The sequence below is a fragment of the Galleria mellonella genome, unplaced genomic scaffold (genome assembly GCF_026898425.1).
Source record: "Galleria mellonella isolate WM207_F2 unplaced genomic scaffold, CSIRO_AGI_GalMel_v1 utg171, whole genome shotgun sequence".
Classification (NCBI taxonomy): Eukaryota; Metazoa; Arthropoda; class Insecta; order Lepidoptera; family Pyralidae; genus Galleria; species Galleria mellonella.
The window spans coordinates 6,765,812-6,787,181 of NW_026442014.1; the positions used below are offsets into that span (position 1 = coordinate 6,765,812).

The window sequence follows — 21,370 nt, forward strand, 5'->3', positions numbered from 1 at the left end:
TACTTTATCATTCCTTCTTTGTTTTCCATGTTCTTAGGGATTATATTAGTCGCGCGCCAAATTTAAATAGAAACAATAAAAATTGTGTATTACATTTGTATTTTTTGTAAATAATTTAAATATAAATGAAATGAGACAAAATTATGTAGATAGGTAAATACTTAAGTAGATTATAAAAATATAACTTAACAAACATACTCAGCATACGTAATGTTTGCGATGTAGTGGTTATAATTATACTTTGAAAAGAGGTTTTTGGTGTAGAATTTTTTATATTAACAATAAGATAAATTGATATTTGGGCAAATTAAGAAGAGGGAGACTTTGTACAAAAGTCGTTTGCTTGGGCACATCTGTCCCATTCATGTCATTACGGTTGGTAAAGCAGCTGTGTTTCCATGGGTGTGTTTCGGGTTGAAGGGTGGGATATGGCATGAATTTACAGAGTACAGAGGAATAACACCTGAGTCTTCAGGAATGGTAACGCTTGGGAGGTATCATGGGCGTAGCTCTGTTTTGTCCATGGTACTGCTCATGTCTATATGTGGTATGTTCTATTTATGGTATGGGTTCAAGAGAGTCATTGCGTCAGTGCTTTAAAGACTCAAATATCCTCACAGTTACTTCACAATACATTTATGAAAATATTATGTATACACGGAAGAACTTAGAGAGTTTTAAAAAACTCAAAGACTGTACAAGTAGAAACTTACGCAATATAAATAAGCTTATTTTACCTAAATGCCGTCTGCACAAAATCAGTAATTCATTCTATGGTAATTGCATAAGATTTTATAATAAACTGCCAGAATCTGCATTAAATCTGACAGAGAGGCAATTCAAATCTTATATTAAACAATTTTTATGTAAGTGTGTCATAGATGACAACATATCAAGTAAATAATTAGTTTATTAGCATACAACGTTATAATTTTATTTTCTCATTGCTTTCTTGATTTAATTGATTGATTTTAGAAATATGAAAGTGTAGCGGTTTTTGTATTTTGCCGCATGCATTCTTATGTAAAATGTGAATACTATAACTATCAGATGGCAATTGTGAGTAGCTTTGACGTGGTCTAGTGTTTTGAGTAGTCATGCTCACTAAAATGTCCAGACTTGTGGCGGCGTGGTGGGCCGGGTCATTGGGCTCCCTAAAATATGGTCGAGCGCAGTGATGGCTGGCTCATCCGTCATACTCGTGAACGGGTGCTGCTTGTAGGGACTGGTCTGCTCTAATCACTATGACTGATTTCCTCTTATTAATTGTTTAACCAGTTGGTTATGTATTCAATATTTTTTCTTTTTGAGTATTTAATTGAATTAGTGCTAATTGGTGGTTTGTATTCACACACTTAAACTTAAAAATGTAAAGTAATAATAAAATTATTTAAAAGAGCAACACGCAAGTTTCTTGCTCGTTCTTCTTGTGATGAGACAGCTTTCCGAACGAGCGGTAGATTAAAAAAAATGTAATGACTATTCAAAAGTGCTTCAATGTAAGTTTATTTGAATAAATGATTTTCTATTCTATTCTATTCTATAGGCGACGGTTATTACTTTCCATCAGGTGGGCTGTCAGCTTGTTTGCCATTCTAAGTTGTATAAAAAAAATTAAGAACGAATTTAAATTGTTATTGTTTTAAAGGAAACATTTTTTGATGGTGTGTTCCATGTCTACCCATACTAATTTTGTCAAGATGTAGTATTTTTTTGATTGTTAAACAAGATTAAACATTATAAAAGATACCGATCAACACATAGCTGATTATTTATTTATTTATTTACAAAACAGTGTCATTTCGCCAATTCGCATGACGAGGCTTTATACTAATTACTTCACAAATATACAATACATTTTATACTATTTGATATTAATTAACACCAGAGATGAACCCCGTTGCCACCCTGTGAGACTATTGCTACGTATGCCTGTTTTATTATAAAGCAGAGTACATTTTATTTGTGTATAACTGTATCATATCTCTTGAGCGTTATGATATTTTAGTAAACTAACAAAAATAGAATTAAACTGAAATAGTTTTAGAGGTTTTATAGTTTTTATCACATTTTTTTAGTGACCTCTTTTTTCATCGTAATCAACACAAAAAACAATCTATCGGAAATATCTTCCACTCGCATTAATATAATTGAAAATGAGAAATATTTTTTTTTATTAAATTTTGTGCCAATTTTACTATTTACGAGTTTTTTTTATGCAACATAGAATGGCAAACAAGCTAACGGCCCACCTATCACCAAAGTGGTAACCATCGCCTATAGAAATGAGCAGTACCATGGACATAAAAGAGTATACTGTTTCGCCTATGATACCTCCCATGCGTTGTAACACCTGAGGAATCAGTTGTTATTCCTCTGTAAACGAGTGTTTGAAATTGAGTTACTACAAAAATTAACAAATTTTTACAAAAAAATACTTTGAGGAGTAAGAGCATGGCCTTTGTATGTCGTAGAAGGAGTGGGTTCAAACTCTGCCCGCTTCAAAGTTTTTCAATCAAACTATAATTGTTATATTTATGATTTTCATAATATTGCTTAATTTACGTACTATGAAATCGTAAATAAATATAGATAATCATTTATTTGTACGCACGATAGTTGAGGCTGCATGAGTCGGGGTAGGTACTCGTAGTTTTTTACAGCTTTATGTTTACATTATTATATATATTTTTATGTATCTCATTGTTGGGTAAAGACTTTCCCTTTAAACTTTTTTATTTATGATTAGGCATTTGGTAATTTACTTACATATTTGCGAATTAATATAAAATATTATTAAAATATGAAAAACATCGACGGTAGCCATAACAGCAATGCGAAGGAATGGAATGCGAAGAAACCCTGGATGAGATAGAAATATCTGGCGAAATAAAATCTTGGCCTTAGGCCACGTTAGTCTAATGCCATTTTTTATTGAAAATGACATGGTAACCTTGTTTGTGCAATCGGTATACGTTGGAGGGTGGTAAGTGATGATAGGGGAGAATGAAAGCAGGTCAGTTGGCTTATCGTGATGAATTTGACAATAATTAACTACGATGGAGTCCTGATAGAGTATACCACAAGCAGATGAGGTTGACTTGAGTTTTGATTGTAGGATATAGAGCTCAAACTAATATCTTTTATACGAGGAAAAGGTGTTAGAGCTTTATATACTTTGGGATAAATCATATAATATAATCTGTTATTCTATACTTCCCAAAATTAGTAAACAGTGTTAGCATATCTTTTTATCGAGTTTAGTTATTTTTTTAAATAGATAAAATTAGATAAATCAATTATGTCATCAAAAACTTTTAAAATTTAGCTGTATATTTTATTTATTATTTAGGTACTCTTATTTCGTTAAAAAATCATGCTTAGATTGCTGATTAATTATATTAAGCTTAGAAAAATAGACCAAAATATATGAATTTCAAAAAATATACCATACTGTTAACTTAAAAGCAATTAATGTGAACCTTATGTGAATTTTCCAATTACTGGTTGTTGTTTACTAGCCTAGAGTTTTCAAGCATTCAAGTATTAGTCAGTTCTCGATTCGTAGCTTCTATTGAGGGGGATCTCGCAACATCCTCTTTTAAATTGCGAGTTATCGTAATTGTTTCATTGTAACAGATTGAGTTGACGTCGTGGGCTATGTGCCATTTGAATACTGGTTGCCTTAGGAGATCACTTCAGTTATGATATCAGATACATTTGAATAAGATCGAACAATGGGGGCGACAGGGGAGGTCAATGAGATGGTGCATCATATGCAGAAGTTTTCGTGGGTGGACTATGTCGTGTTTGTGTTTATGTTGGCGATTAGTGCCGTTGTGGGCGTGTATTGGGGTTTCATGAAAAAGCAGACAACTCAAAATGATTACTTGCTCGGTGGTAGAAACATGAAAGTAATTCCTGTGGCTATGTCTCTTGTTGCTAGGTGAGTAATCTAAAAAGCAGAAATTTACACAACTAATTTATATCCTTAATTATCCTGCGTAATCAGAAAGTGTAAATTATGAAAAAAAGTGATAATAAAAAAAGTTGCCTATGTCCGTTCCAATCTAAAAGTACTATCAAATATTCATGCAGAGTTGTTGAATAGTTTATTCGCTAAGAGGAAAATAAAGTAAATGATTTGTATATAAATTTTTTATATTAATAATTAGGATTTAAGTTAAACTTCTATCTAAATATCTTAAGTATATATATTTTTAATCATTGTTATATCTATATATCTATCTAGGTATACTAGAATAAGTTGAAATAATTGTTTCTATTCAGATTTATCGTAAAATTTAGAGAGCTAGAAAAAGCAACGAAATCCAAAAGTTCTAGTATCGTTGTACCTGTGTATGTAACGTCCCTGACTCATTTAAATTGACTGAATGGATTTTAATGAAATAAATTTTATAATTTAAATGTTGTAATGGCTTTATCAGAAAGAAAGAAAGAAAAAAGAATTATCAGAATCAATCAAACGAATCGTAGCAGTTATATAACTTGAATTCTCATTTACATGCAATCATAAAGAACATGGAGGACTTTATTAAATACTCATATTACGCAATTTGGAGCAATACATTTTATAATTTTGTTTTCTTAGTTTCGTCTCAGGAATAACTTTGTTGGGATCGCCGACAGAAGTCTACATGCATGGGACACAGTATGCTTACATTATGGGCGGAATATTTCTAATGTCGATAGTAATGACCCAGGTTTATTTACCAGTGTTTCATGAGCTTAAGATCACCTCTAATTATGAGGTAATATATAGAATAATATAGTATGTTTCAATAGAAGTTAATGAAAAAGTAATCAAGTTTCTTTGAAGGGAACAATAAAGAGAACAAAAAAAAAAAACATTTAATTATTCATCCAAATTTTGTTGAAGTTATCACAGACTCTTTAAATGATATTAGTAACAAATGAATTTAATTTATTCTATTCAGTAGATTAATCGATTTTCGAATTGTACTATTAATGAATATTAATAATCTATCTTATTGTTAGGTTAAATATTCATTTGTTCAAATTTTCATTAACTTCTATTGAAGTAACCTCTAAAATTAGATTTTCATTCTAAATAGTAGCTAAACTCTTCTTGTAAAAGGCTAAAAAATGAATTTGATTAATAGCTTGTATCTACCTTATATAAACCAATAAATATTAGTCTGATTATGTTGTAAATGTCTAATACTTTATTGCAGTACTTATCGATGAGATTTGATAACAGAGTCCGACTGTTTGGATCGGTTTTATTTGCATTTACATTGGTGAGTACAAAAATATAAATATAGTATTGACATTATTTTTTTCATTATGTATATTTTGAATTAAGATAGGTACGCAGAAACATGATATAATATTTTTTATTTAATACTAGCTGACTCGACAAGCATTGTGTCGGTCCTTCTAAATCAAACCTGGAACAAAGAGTACATATTTACAAGATTTCATTAAAATCTTTTTAGCGGTTTTGAAGTATAGCGTACCTAAGTAATGCATATTGTAAAATGAAATTTATATATACAAGTAATAAGATTTAATATGGATATTTAAATAAAGATTTCTTATTTTATTATTCTAAAATTTAGTTTACTCTTATGAATGGTAAGCCTATAGCGCACTTGATGAAAAATGGTACCTGAAATCTATGCGATGGTGGAGGTTCCAACTTGAAAACGTTGAAGGTTTTTGTTTTGAATAGGTAACTTTTGACGGTATTTAAATAAGAGAATACGACACGTTAACGTTAATATATAAGTTTCATATATATATATATATATATATATATATATATATATATAGTTAAAAAATATTCGAAAGTGTTTGGTAGTCAAAATTGGAAGAATATTATAGAATCTTACAAATTTGATATTAATGCCTAATTATTTTCCAGATAGGTTGGTTACCAATTGTTATTTACGTACCGGCACTGGCTTTTAATCAAGGTAATCATATTTATATCTATAAATATCAAAGAATCAACATTCCTTACAGACTGAAATCAAAATGATTAGCATCTATTTAAAGGACTTTTTTAACAAAGAAAATAAATATTTTTTCCAAAGAAACATGATAAAGTAACATAATAGCTTATAGAGCAATTTGTGTGAAAAACATTAAAGTACGCTTCTAGAACACTCTAACATTTATATAAAAATATATATATTAGGAAGGAGGAAGTTCTTTACCATTATTAATTTTAATGTACTATTGTTTCAGTAACTGGCGTCGATATACATATAATAACACCAATCGTGTGTTTAGTGTGCATTTTTTATACTAGCGCGGTGAGTATGGAATTTTGTTATATATAATATACACTACATGTAACTTCATTTTTAAAGTTAAATAATATTTCAGGGAGGACTTCAAGCGGTGGTGTGGACAGATGTGATACAAATCACGGCTATGTTTGGGGCGATGGCTTTGGTTGCAATAAAGGGAACACTCGATGTTGGCGGCATAGCTGTTGTATGGCAACGTAATATGGACAGTGGCCGTATTGAACTTCCCAAGTATGTTTTTATTTTCACGGGGCGATAAGTTGACGATTCATCTGAAAAAGTGGCAAACGCTTTGTAATTATTGCTAGAATCTGTGCTAAATCAATCAGAACGACTGTTATTCGCTTAAATCAATTATGTACTTCGTCTAAGTATTTAGACAATTGAAATATATTTCAAGTGAAAGACACTATGTTACTATTATTGATTAGTATTGATATGCATTCTGACACAGACGTCAGATAATGCCTCAAGGTCAATTTGCTGACTAGTTGATTAGATAGATTATTATAATAGAGGTTAGCTATGTTATGACAAATAATTTCATTCGGTATAATTTTTTTTGTATAGAAACAATGCTAATAACATTATTCGTGTGCATGATGTACCACAAGTCTTCTAAAAGTCTTGGTGATTAGGGTTACATGCAATTTATATGATAGTCCATGTACACAAGAAGTAAAAAATCTTTTTTCTACGTCTTTATTGAACTTTCAAAGAAAAATATTAATAGTATAGTACTTACCGACTTGGCGACTCTGTACAGACAAATGAAGTGTAAGACGACCCTTATTAGATAGAGACGACTTCAAATGCATTGCAGGGAGTCGGTGGATGTAGTTGGTTCGGGACAGTTTCTTATGGCAGTCTATGGGGAGAGTCTATGTTCTGCAGTAGATAATTAACTGCTGATTATGATGATATGAAGTTAGATACATCACTATGGTGATGGAGTATAGATATACAATAAGATACTACTTCTTTTCTTTCTTAGGATGTCATGAGAGGCGATTAAGGGAACAAAATACCGAACAGTGCAACAGAAGTAATACATGAAAAAAAAAAAAAACTTAAATTAATCTGCCTGGCTACTTTAGTAATAACAAAGTTATCTTATAATTCTGTAATGAGACACCCATGACAAGTAGTCTCTAACCTTTGTGGGTCGTTATTTAATGCGAATGACATAATTTTTTGAATACACGTCATAATTATGACTGTAATTACATACATACCTATACATATACTATATAAATCCACACATACTATATATCCATATTGCCGTGTGATCCCGTGTCGTGTGTGTCGTAAGTGGCGATGATCGAGGGATGGACAACAGCGTTCCTTTTAAAACATTATCAAAGCTAAACTGCGGTTGGCAACTCGCCTACCAAATGTGATAATTATTGACAAAACCTTCTTATAGAGGAAGCCTATATTCAGCAGTGAATAGTTAACGGCCGATATGATGTTGATGATGATGAAACCTACGTTCACGATAAACTTTTTAAAAAATTCCATGATAATGCTGTTTTTGGCGATCTTATAAATGTTTTTTGATTGAAATTAATCTTAAACTCTTTAGGATAAAATTGTCACGTATTACTGTTAGTATTGCTCGAGTGAGGGTGGACCTCTCTATGAAAAGAAAAAAAATTTTTTTAACTGATTTTGCTGTACACGAAGTCACGAAGACTGCGGATTCCCGGGCGTCAGTTCAGCATTATCCGTCTGAGCTGATCATACATGCTGTATAATGTAGTATAATTATATTTTTTCAACAGTTGGGATCCCAGTCCCCTGGCACGGCATACAATATGGAATTTGGTAATTGGAGGATTGATCTATTGGCTGCAAGCAAATTCTGTCAACCAGACTATGGTGCAACGTTATTTAGCGTTACCCACTTTACGTGGAGCGAAATGGTACAGATATAAACTCGTATATTACATGCGTTATGGAACTAGAATAATTGATTTTCTTCAAGTTATTTAAGTTTGCACATATGGATAATCATGCTTTATTATCTTTTTTTATATAACTCGGAATGACAAACAAAAACTCGGACTGGCAGCTCATCTGATGGAGAGTAACGATGATTGCTTACAGCGTTAGTGACCTGTACCAAATTTCATACTATTTAGTAGAGTTGTTAAACCACCAAAGGGCAATCAATACATAAAGAATATTCATCTTTATTATATTATAAAAATTGTAGTTGTTTATTTGAGTTAATCAAAAAAATTATGTTATAGTTTTTCAGTTATATATTTATTTAATATAGGTAAATAACGTAGATACTAGGAGAAAATGAATATACCTACTTAATTGTATTATATTTTTTTGCTAATATCTGTGATTACATATCCAGGGGATATAATATCAAATCTATTTAAATTATACTATATCTGCTAACATAATTTATTACAGGGCAGTTGTACTATTCTGTATAGGTATATCAGTATTATATTGCTTCTGTCTATACTGTGGATTGTTGATTTACGCCCGCTTTCACGACTGTGATCCTCTTCAGACAAAGGTATCTCAATTTTTTACAATAAATTATGATGTATTATTAAAACCAAAATTTTACATTGTCTATTGATAATTTTAGCTAGCAAAAGCCAAAGACCAACTATTACCACTGTTAGTGATGGACGTTTTGGGAAACATACCGGGTTTGCCTGGAGTATTTGTAGCTGGAATTTTTAGTGCTGCTCTGAGGTATGACAATAAAATGACGTGTAAGAAGTAACCAATAAAATTTCATATTTTGTAGTACGGATTTAATTAATTCTAATTTGACATATTATCTAATAATTGTAAGTTGGAAATATCTAACTTATACCTAAATATATACTAGCGATCCGGCCCAGTTTTGCACTGATAGATAGATTTTTTTGGTAATAATATGTAGTCTATGTTATTCGCTTATAATGTAGATTTCAATACGTAAAAGAATTTTGAAAATCCGTCAAGTAGTTTCAAATTTATCCATTAGAAACAAATAAACAAACAATTAACTTTTTCCTCTTTATAGTAATAAGTACAGGTTAGATTATAAAATTTTGTTAAAATAAAAAAAATAATTATTTCTTTTTTTATTTGAAGTTTGAACTTCCCATGCAAACTTTCTTAATTTGTTGCAATCCTTAGAATGTTCCTTTAAGATATAACACATAAGATATCTTTTTTCCAGTTCCTTGTCAACAAGTTTGAACTCTATGTCGGCCGTGGTTCTAGAAGATTTCTATAAGCCGTTTCATAGAAAACAACTATCTGATCGGCAGACTGCTTGGCTAATGAGGGGAGTCGTCGTTCTCCTTGGCGTTGTTTGTGTAGGTAAATAAATATAATTATAATCCTACATATATATTCTATTTTTCATTATAACGATCTAGAATTCCGCACCTTAGTAAATGATTGCATTTTTATACTCGTAAAAGAAGAATAGTATAAATGAGAGAGGAAATATATATCTTCTACCGAGGTTGATTATATTTTTACATATTAGTTTAATTGAAAGTAGGTTGTTTTATCACAAATAGTATTGTTCATTGTTTTATAGTTATTTTGTTTTAGGATTGGTATTTATTGTCGAGAAAATGGGCACAATTCTGCAGTTGACTATGACCTTAGAAGCAATGACCATGGGCCCCCAGCTTGGTGTTTTTTCTATGGGCATTTTAATGCCGTGGGTGGATTCAACGGTTAGAATTTTTTTATTAGCTATATATTTTGGAAATCTGAAAACTATTTTTTCAGTTCTACGAGTAAAATTGAATAGTTAGGAGTCGAAAAACTATAAAATAATTTAAACCTGCCATGTCTAACAAACATTAAATTGAGTTTCACCAAAAAAAAAATGGACTTCAATTGTGGAAAAACCATTTATTTGATTTGATATTTAATTTAGATACTAAACTATTGAATCGATTTTGATAAAATTTCTGTGGGACTAACATATAAGTAGATTCTTTTAAATAAAAAAATCCCAAATCCGTACAACTGATAGATACAACTGGCAGAGTTATGTGGTAATAAACATTAAAGGAAACATACATAGAAAAAGTAGTATGGAAGTAAACTTTTTTATTCATTTTTCACTAGAAAATAACATGCAACTACAATTTAAGTACAAACTATAATTTGAGTGCTTTGTAGGTATTCGAGTCAATACTCTTAGACATTTAAACGTTTAAGATAACGGAACGCTCACAAAATACCTTTTATTTTATGAATCCCCATATGAAACGAATATAAATCAAAAACACTGTAATTTAAATAAAAACAAAAGTTTTATTAGAAATATTTTAAAAGTATAGTACTTTATACCTTTAATTTTTAGTGTGAAGAATGCAATTGTTGGACTGTAATAACAACAACAATAAAAACAATTTCGCGGAACCCTGATGACTTTTTACGGAGCCCCTGTGTTATGCGGAACCCACTTTAGGAATCACTGCTCTAAGCAAAACAAACACTGGCTGTGTTTCGGTTTGAAGGGTGGGATATGGCGTGAATTTACAGGGTACAGAAGCATAACATCTTAGTCCTCAGCAACGGCAACACATGGGGGGTATTATGGGCGAAACAGTATACTCTGTTATGTCCATAGTACTGCTCATGTCTATAGGTGACGGTTACCACTTTCCATCAGGTGGGCCGTCAACTTGTTTGCCATTCTAAGTTATATAAAAAAAAGAATACCTAAGTAAGAAACTCATGAGATGACCCGAGTGTTCGCAACAAGAAACTACACTGTGGGCGATAATTTAGCTGAAGGTTATGATGAAGTACGTATTATTATTCGTCAGGGCGCGCTAGTGGGCGGCATAACCGGACTAGCAATGATGTCTTGGTGGTGCCTCACCGCTCAGATGGCAATTGCTCGCGGTTATATCTCGCATCCTCACAAATTGCTGACTACCGTAGGCTGTACATACAATTATACTATTTCCGATGACAAAACCGGATACTCAGAGTAAGTTGAATTATAAAATATTTTATTGTGTAATGTAATATGTTGTTAGAAATATTTATGTCCTGGTAACAACTATTTTATTGTACAACTAGCAAAGAGTCCGCTAAGTAGTACATATGGATTTCAAAAGTAAGAAAACTTATGAAATAGACTATTTCTACATGCTGTATCAGGATAAAGTATCGTCATCATTATTTAACTACTATCCGTTCACTATTGGACATCATCATCATCATCACCTTCCTCATACTGCCATAAGGAACTCTCCTGAGCCTCCTGTATCTTGCACTGGCTGACTCCCTGCAATGCATTTGAGATCGTCGCTCCATCTAGTGGGGGGTGGTCCTACACTGTGTTTACCCGTACGGGGTCGCCACTCAAGAAAGTAGTTTTTGCGTGATGCCGGATGAAATGTACTTTAAATTACTCATGCAGAACATCTACGAGTAAGTTCTCAGTAATAACAACGTATGAATGATACTATATGTATCGCAGTGTATTCTGAGGGGCACATACTACTTTTCATGTTTATAAGACGTAATTATCATTGTTAATCAGTTGAACTAATTGTATTTCAATATTTTGTTAGTTGTCTGAATTATCGCTTCAATCATCGTCAAACTAAGGTTAGCTGACTAACTAATTATCCTCATATCTCATTCATACCTCTTAAATAATGTATCCTCTATCCATCCTCAACATCGACAGCAACTAATGCGTAGACTAGAGACATCCATTAGATTTTGGGAGCGTATTTGAGAGAAGTCAGTTCGTAGTAGGTGGTAGGGAGTGGCCATACTGTACTTTAGTACTATTACTTATACTGTATTAAAACCTTGATATTGTAATTTCAGACAGGGACGATTAATTATAGTAGTAGTATTATCAGATAACAATTTTACATGTAATTCAATATAATTGCATGTAATAATGTCTTTATCATATCTGATATATTCTATTACAACGTAATCACATTTTCCTTATACATACAACTCACGTCCCATTGCTGGGCTTCACCACATTTCGTAGACCAAGCAGTTGAGTATGAGACCTGTAGTTCCCAGTTGCACATCCAGAGGATTAAAACAATGTAGATATATGATTAAAGCTTACCTTAATTTTTAATATGTGATACTGAATAATGATCATTTAATGATCTTACTGTGCTTATAGTTTCTAATATTTGTTTCGACTTCATTCGGAAGTCTTCTTCAGAGTGAGTAAGGTGCCTTACGTCGCAGCGTTTCGCCTCTGATAATTATCGAAAACAATAGATACGGCACGTTCATTAAATATATTTATATCTTTTGAGGCACGCCACTGAGTACGAATGAATTTATTCAAAGTTGAAGGAGGCTTCTTGTGAAATTAAATGATTATTAAGATATCTTACTATTAAATCCAATAAAACGAATTTATTCTTCTTTTGACAGCGAGGAAGTGAACCCGATGCTCCATGTGTCATATATGTGGTACACGCTAGCTGGAGCATTAGTGACCATTTGTATAGGCATGGTAGTGTCACAAATAAACCGTGCTCGTGGAAAACCATATGTCCCTCCTGCCCCCAAATTACTTGCACCGCAACTAAGACGATTGTATCGAGAACCGCCGCATCCCACTGAAGAACTCTATATAAGGGCTTACGGAAATAATAAGGTTGTAAAATTTTGAATGGATTAGAGCTAAAATTACGTAACAGGCGGTCTCCGCCATTGGAGTCGATTCTGAAGCATGATTTTATTTCTATTTATAAAATTTAATATTTTATTAGAGTGATATTGTTATTCTAAGGATCAAAATTGTGTATAATACCGTAATAGTTTTCTAAACTATCAAGTTAAAATTGCAAATTTATATATAAGCTTAGAGAATGGTACTTCAGAATTAATTCCACTGTGATGTTATGCATTTTACTATGCAACTTTCTTTCTTTGACACGCTTTTAAATTCACAGTTTTTATTTTAAATTTACCTTTGTGTGCATATTACACATTATAATCGTTATGTGCGATTGAATGTCGAATTTGGTTTTTTTAATATTTGTTAATACTTATTTTATTTTGTCTTAAATCGGAATATATTATTTATTTATTGTATTTATTACAAAATTTTTATATGGCAATTTTTAATAGAAACATTAATTATATTCAGTTTTTTAAATTTTCGACATAATGTTCATAATTATTCCTGTTTAATATAATTTTGGTACTTATTATAGGTAACACATACCGCTAATTGCAAAATATTCTCATTTCAGGGTACCTGTCAAACGAATTCCACCTCAATAATCATGAAACCTACAAATGAAACAGAAGAAATTAGTTGATTAATATTGATTTTGTTTATTTAATAAAGTGCTTGCAGGTCATTTAAAGCTATTTTTTTCTAACTAACGAGACATTGTTCAAAAATAAAAAAAAAAAATATATATATATATATATATATATATATATATATATATATATATATATATATATATATATATATATATATATATATATATAAACCTGCAATCAGGTTTCTGATACAATAAAGATACAACAAAGATATAATAAAGGTAACTCTCATCATCATCATTACCAGATTTTTTGGGTACCTCTGTCTTACTCGTGTTGCTATCGCGAAGCAGATGTATTTGCATGACTGTATTTCAGTTTGAAGGGTAGGATATGGCAGTGAATTTACAGGGTACAGATGATTAACATCTTTGTCCTTAGGAATGGCAACTCATCGGGGTATCATGAGTGAAACAGTACACTCTGTTATGTCTATGGTGCTGCTCATGTCTATAGGCGACAGTTACCACTTTCCATCAAGTGGACTGTCACCTTGTTTGCCATTCTAAGTTGCATAAAAAATATTTCTGCCATTAAGTGTCCACCGCTAATCAAGCCTTCCACATAAAGGGAGTTTTGCCGGTAGTTGCCACGCTTGGCAGGTGGGTTAGTAACTGCGGTTAGGCTTTTAGAGATATTTTAAAAGGGATGTTTTAAAGAATTAAAAGACTCCGTTTGTCGTATCTCCTTAGTTTCGAATCACTGCCTTTGACATTAAATTGAGTTTAGCGATTCTTGACGTTTATATATCCAGCAACGTTCAGTTTTGCGGTTGTTTGAAAGAAAAAGTTAAGATAGTTCTCAAAAAGTTAGAAGAGCTCAGTAAGGTAAAATGGTATTTAACCTTCAAGAATAGAGCATATTTCTTTTTAAAAGTCCGGCAGCATACCTGTAATTCTTTGTGTTGTGTTGCTGGTGGTAATAAGTGGCGATAGTTGCTTACCATAAGGTAAGACGATTGTTCGTTTGCCCTTAGAGTTATAAAAAAGTAATTTAAAAGAAAATATTTGGTATACATATTGATATTATTAGAAAATACTTGTATTATTTCATAAAAAGGTATTATATAATAATAAATTTATGATCATGTTTAAGACATTGGAAAAGGGTCTACATAAATAAACCAGCAGTTGCCGATGAGTAGAGACAAAAATTTCATGTACATTAAGTAAACCTTACGTCTCGGCTAATTCTGCTCTCTTAGAGAAAATAATCTGTCGACAGAGAGATATTTGCGTATGTGTCTAAAATAAAATGATACAATAATAGTTTTTTTCTAGAGTGAGTAACGAAAGCATCTCTACCGAAGAAATTTACTCGTCATTTATAGGATGATGGTATTATATGATGTTTTATAAAATTTTAATAAATATATGCATGTATTATTTGCTTTAAAGGTGTCGTGCAACTATCGAAATCGTATCTTATCATTCTTTATTTTTATAGTAGCAAAAATAAATTATCGAAAGATAAAATGTACAAATACAAATTATAATTCGTAACATACTCAGGTAACGACAAAGATAAAAAAAAAAATAAGTAATAATCCAGATGTTAAGATTTAAAGGGAAAACCATGTAACAAAGTACAAAAGTATACTCATGATTTGTATTTTTTTTATAAACAATTAACATATTTAATATCATTTAGTTATATTTGTGCATATGAAAAGGTAAAAAGAAAAGGAAGAGAAAAAAAGCTTTAGTACTTACTGAAAACACTATTTTATTTTGATTTAATTAATATTCAGTCTGACTATACTATTCAAATTCACTTACATGAAAAGTATTTATTAGTTAATGACACATAAAGATTAGGTTATATAAAAATAAAATTACCAAAATATAAAATATAAAAACAAGATTTTATATGTTTAAAAACTCACCCGTAGCAAACACGAAAAGGATTTGGTTATGGTTATGATACAAATGTTTCATTAAGAATTTTTACATATATCTACTTATTCTTGATACTAATATTAATCGTTTAATCCAAGTAAATCATACAGCTTAATCTTCAAAAATTTATAATGGGATTTACATCGCTCCACGTCGATTTAGATAATTTGTTACCAAATATATACTTGGTTAAGATTAATTTATTTTGTAAGTAGGTACCTAATCTCATCAATTTCATGTAACTTGATCGTGATATTAAAATTATATTAATAACATTATCGATTTTACCTATCTAGCACCAAGCTAAGCGGCAGAAGTACTTTTACCATTAAGCGAATATACGAATACAATTTTCATTGCAAGTGTTATCTATTTTGGTATTTATTTTCGCTGTCATTGAAAATAAAAATATACGCAGTTTTATTAAATGGTCGCTTCATACCATCTATATAATGGATGGCTGATACCCAAAATACGAGCACAATGATGTAAATGAATTTAAAAATTTAAGAGGTTTCGCATTAATGTTTCCAAGGTTGTTACCGCGTATTGTAAGTCTGTTAAATATAGTTTAGTAGGGTAGTTGATTCTATCTACTGCTAAATCGTCCTACACTAATGTGCTTCTTCGCAACCTTGCACTACTTAGGGTAGTTTCTATCCTTATAAAGAGCAATATCGAAATTCATAATGCACTTGGAGCTCTTAACCAAAACATATACCAGTTACAATTTAGCGACGCATTTGCAGACTTGGTTATACCGGGAAAAGATGATTGAAAAGTAATAGGATATGTCTGTTCTTTGTGATGTCTAACGCAAGTCTAATCGATTTATAATACATACCTAAATATAACACTTTGCTGACTACGTAAGAGGATGTTGGATTATGTTTTGATATATTGACTGATTGATTAATAAATTCCATTTTGTTATTATAGCATATCTAAAAATATGTTTTGCTTCCACATGCTACCATTATTGATCAGTAATACCATGTACAGTAGTAGATTCTATGTATCTTACTATCTTTATAACTATTAGAATGAGACAGATAAATATACTTTATTGTTTCTTCCAGAATATCACAATAGTAAATTTATTAAAGATACAAAGAATTACAATAAAGAAGAATTACATTGAGAAAACAATTGGCGGGTTATCGTTACTTTATATATATATATATATATATATATATATATATATATATATATATATATATATATATATATATATATACGTGGGACACTCAGAAAACTTTTGCGACATGAAAAAAATTTTTCTATAGATAAATATATATTTTATTACTCTCCTACTCTCCACCAGCCTCTATACAAAGTTTTATGCGTCTGAACCAGTTTTCGAAACACTTTTCCCAGTTCGCCGCAGACACTTCGTTTACAGTCTGCTCGAACGCTGAGAGCGCATCATCCGGCGACAATTGTATTTCTTTGAGCTGATTTTTTATTTTTGGGAATAAGAAGAAGTCACACGGTGCTAGGTCAGGGCTGTAAGAAGGGTGACCCAGAAGTTTGACCGGTGTGCTGTCTAGGAAGTCCCTCGTTTTGATTGCGGCGTGAGCGGGCGCAATATCGTGGTGGAGCAGTAGCCCGTGGAGCCCTGTTTTTGGTAACTTGTTGTTCATAATAGAGAAAACTTCTGCCAAGCATTTGGTAGTATACCATTCGGCGTTAATGCTTCTTTGGTTTCGTAAAGGAAATAACACCAAATAGCCAGTCAAATTAAAAAAGCTCGCGATCAAAATCTTCCCCCGCTTCTAGGTCGCTTTACTTTAGGTAGGCGTTGATTCGTTTTGAAACACCTAAACCGTCGACTGGCGCTTTGTTTCTGGATCGTAAAGATAAATCCAAAATTCATCACCTGTAACGACATCGTAAACACACCGAGACGAGCCTGCTTCAAACTTGTCTATTATATCATGGCACCATTCCATCCTTGCCTGCTTTTGATCATCAGTGAGGTTGTGCAGCACCCAGCGTGAAACTATCCTCCGCACCCATAGATGCACGTGTAGGCTTCCTGATCCAATCTGCAGTATATGCTGAATCTCTTAGTATGTAACTCGTCTAGTGTCTTGGATCAAATTTTTCACTGCTAGCACGTTTTCTTCCGTAACAGCCGTCAAAGGGCGACCACTTCTTTCTTCATTCCCCAAAGTTAGTCGACCGCGCTTTAATTCATTATACCAACGATACACGGTTGCCTTAGAAGGGCCTTCATTCATGAATGCCATTTGAAGTCTATTGTACGATTTGTCCAGTTTTAGGCGACATTTAAAATCATAAATAATCATAGCGCGAAAATGTTCTCGACGCAAATCCATTTTTCACGGTAATTTTAATTAGCTCGCAAAAAAATGTGGAGGGAAGTTTTGAATTTAGAACGTACCTATTTTTACATATAAGTAATCATGCTTTTAAATAAATCATAACTGGCCAGTCTCACATACATAAAAACTTTTTCTTGGAATACTTTCTGAGTATATATGAGTGATATGAGTCAATACATTTAAAACTCTATGAAAAACAGGTTTTATTTTAATGTTACACAAATTTTGAAATAAAAAAAATACTTGAAGTCTTGACGAATACAATGTTTAAAAAAAAATACACCCAAGAGAGTTTAAAAAGATTTTTCATCAAAATATATTGGCGTGCGAGCAATTAATTTGTTTATAGTCTCTTGCGAGATATTCCTCCAGCTTTCTTCTAATGCATTCCATATGGCCTGTAGCCATTCCATTCCATAAATCCTTGGCCGATTTACTTTAGTCCGGAGGGAGTATATTTCTCCAAAATTACTTACCAATGCTTCCTTTTCATAATTTCTTTAATTTAAACCAGATTTTGAGTTCTATAGCCTGAGAAACAACCCCAGACCATAATAGAGCTGCCATCATGCTTGACAGTCGAGACTACACACCGTGGCATTATCTTTTTTTTTGGCGGAATATCGAATGAAAATTTTTCTTTTTGAACCGAATATTTCAAATTTAGTTTTATTAATACTTAGCACTTTTTTAAAATCTTCGGTCTATTGTAACAGTTTTTTCTTATTCTGCCGTTTTAGAAGAGGTTTCCGAACAGCAACGTGACCAAACAACTTGGCGTCTCGCAATCGTCTTTGCACTGTAGACACTGACACTGGTTTTTCTCGAGACTTGTTGACTTTAACACTTGGTGTCTATTTTGCTTGCTGGTTACCACAATAAATTTATTTTCACTAGAAGTCGTAGCTCTTGGTATCCCGGAGCGTGGACGATCTTTAGTGCGATGAACACAAGTCTTCGATAATTTAAGTTGAGATGCAATCTCACGTTCAGATTTGCTTTAATTATGGAGAACAACGATAGCAGATTGCATTTTAATACTAATTTCACGAATTTTTTCAATTTTAGAAACGTCTTGCCTGTATGAATCACGAAATCAAACTAACTGCGGATATTCGTAGATCATCATCATCTTCCTACCCTTATCCCAATCATTTGGGGTCGGCGTAATATGATTTTATCCATATTACAAAAAGATTTGGTTTTTAGTTTTACGACCGGCCACCTGCCTGACGTCAACCCTCTTTGGTATTCTGGATCGTAAAGATAAATCCAAAATTCATCACCTGTAACGACATCGTATATTCGTAGATAATCCTGAAAATACTGAGTTTATAGAATAGAGTTAGTAGAATAAACATTAAAAATATTTTAAGAATTTAGAATTAAAAGTTGATGTAAAATAAAAAAAAGTGTCAGCTGCGGTAATGCGGTATACCTGCTACATTGATCTCACCGAAGTCCAGCTTAATAAACATGAGCGTCTCCAAAACCTGTGTATTAGATTTATATTTGGACTTCGTAAATACGACCACATCTCTAATTTTCGCGCTCAGCTCAAGTGGCTCCCATTATGTGGACGCCGAGATTGGTATATATTATCTCTTCTTTATTCCATTCTATTCAATCTTCTTACACCTTACTATCTTAAAGAGCGATTTATATTTCTAGGTGAAGTGCAGTCACGCTTCGCGTACCTCAAATAGTCTCCGTTTAAAAACCCCTGCACATATCTCCGTGTACTACACCAAATCCTTTTCCGTTTAGGCAGTGCGCCTATGGAACTCGCTGCCACCGTCTATACGGAGTGCTCAATCCTTGGCTTCGTTTAAAGGTCAAGTCAAATCACATTTTCTTTCACTGTAGTTACTCTTTTCCATTCCTTTGTAATTTTTGGACTAGATTTGTCATATTTCCTTGTGTGTGCTATGTATGTATTTATATGTGTATGTTTATGTATTTTGTATGTATGTTCTATATATATTGTTATAGTAAGTAGTTTAATAAATTATATGTATTTGATATTTTTGTACATTACAGATTTTTGTATTTTATGCACGAAAAATTATTGATTCATTCTTGCGCCACCTGCCCATTTCTATCTGTTCTCCTTTAACCAAAGGTTGTCTGTAAGAGATTGCCCTAGCGAGAAGACCGCCTTTTGTACCTTTATGTGTATATTTCAATCTGTATTTATGTGACTGTATTTCACTTGAATTATTCACTTGTCATTGTATATTTTTATTTATAGTGCAATAAAGAGTTAAATAAATAAATAATAAAATTTTTACAATCGGTTATAGAACTAGCTCTTCCTCGGCTCACATTGGAAAGTTTGGAAAAAATATTTGTTTATTGCCCTTTTTTGGCTTATATACAAAAGAATAAACTATTAGGCAGTAAATAGTAGAATATGCAGGTGTGTAGATTATATACTTTTTATCACCAATATTTTGGAAATAATATTTAGAGTATAATATTATAGTGTGTAGGCATCGAATGGAAACACTATGAATTTCACAACATATCTTTGCTATTGAAACGGAGTTACATTTGAATAATCGGCGTAAGCACGCGAGCCAGTGCGTCGTGTATAGATGCTTTAAGAGCCAGTTTGTAACTGTCTTAGCGGCGACGGCGCCGCTAAGCTAACGATAATGCACGGGAGGGCAACGTGGGCGGGGAGGACGATCGGAAAGGGGAATTACTCGCGGCCGTTGCGCGGTGGCGGTTTTGGTGCCCGCGTTACAATACTAATAATACTCGTAAATTTTTTTATTAGTGGTCTCAAATTTTTGATCGGCAGTGTATATATATCATTACATGAATTACATCTCCATAGGTATTAAAAAATAACAGATTTCAATATATACCTACCTATATACATTCATAAAATACAAGGTTACAAAATAAGGCATGTAAAGAAATAAGTAAATAAACAAACTTATAGAAACAATCTACAGCTACCTATAGCTTGAACAGTAAACGAATGTCCTAAAAACTTTTTTTTTTTTTTTTTTTTATGCAACTTAGAATGACAAACAAGCTGACGGCCCACCTGATGGAAAGTGGTAACCGTCGCCTATAGACATGAGCAGTACCATGGACATAGCAGACTATACTGTTTCACCCATGATACTCCCCATGCGTTGCCATTCCTGAGGACTCAGGTGTTATTCCTCTGTACCCAGTAAATTCACGCAATATCCCACCCTTCAAACCGAAACACAGTCATGCAAACACAACTGCTTACGACCTTAGATAAAAGGAATTGATTGGAATAGTGATAGAGCGCAGCTCGAGAAAGATGAAATATAAGGAAGGTATTAATATATCTTAAAATTTCACGTATGCGCAGTAAGTGCAGTTGTTTAGTCATTTTGTAATTAATTACCTATATCAGTGCCCACCTACACTGTAAAAATTTTCCTTTAAAAATTTTCAGCGGAAATACCTACATCTATCTGTTTTTAATACTTCAATTTGCCTGCTATCTGATGGA

General features: G+C 32.3%; 1 protein-coding gene across 2 annotated transcripts; it reads left to right on the plus strand.

The window, feature by feature from the left end:
- The first annotated feature begins 3,679 nt into the window (after positions 1-3,679).
- LOC113518443 (sodium-coupled monocarboxylate transporter 1-like) lies at positions 3,680-13,655 on the plus strand. Of its 2 annotated transcripts, XM_026903364.3 has the most exons (14): positions 3,681-3,946; positions 4,613-4,772; positions 5,217-5,282; positions 5,909-5,960; positions 6,235-6,302; positions 6,376-6,530; positions 8,084-8,224; positions 8,730-8,838; positions 8,914-9,023; positions 9,499-9,641; positions 9,882-10,009; positions 11,117-11,283; positions 12,717-12,942; positions 13,544-13,655. In XM_026903364.3, exons 1-14 carry the CDS (start codon positions 3,738-3,740, stop codon positions 13,610-13,612), a joined length of 1,803 nt encoding a protein of 600 aa, XP_026759165.3. In that variant the 5' UTR covers positions 3,681-3,737; the 3' UTR covers positions 13,613-13,655. The 2 variants fall into 2 exon arrangements, with proteins under 2 accessions (XP_052748864.1, XP_026759165.3); XM_052892904.1 differs by lacking the exon at positions 13,544-13,655 and having other exon boundaries at positions 3,680-3,946; positions 9,499-9,637; positions 9,868-10,009; positions 12,717-12,857.
- Positions 13,656-21,370: the final 7,715 nt, after the last annotated feature.

What these genes read in the sequence shown, in the direction of transcription:
- LOC113518443 (XM_026903364.3), top strand. Translation starts at nt 3,738, where the DNA reads ATGGGGGCGACAGGGGAGGTCAATGAGATGGTGCATCATATGCAGAAG. An exon ending in AGATCACCTCTAATTATGAG is followed by an intron (nt 4,773 to 5,216) that starts GTAATATATAGA and finishes ACTTTATTGCAG; the next exon opens with TACTTATCGATGAGATTTGA. An exon ending in GTGATCCTCTTCAGACAAAG is followed by an intron (nt 8,839 to 8,913) that starts GTATCTCAATTT and finishes TGATAATTTTAG; the next exon opens with CTAGCAAAAGCCAAAGACCA.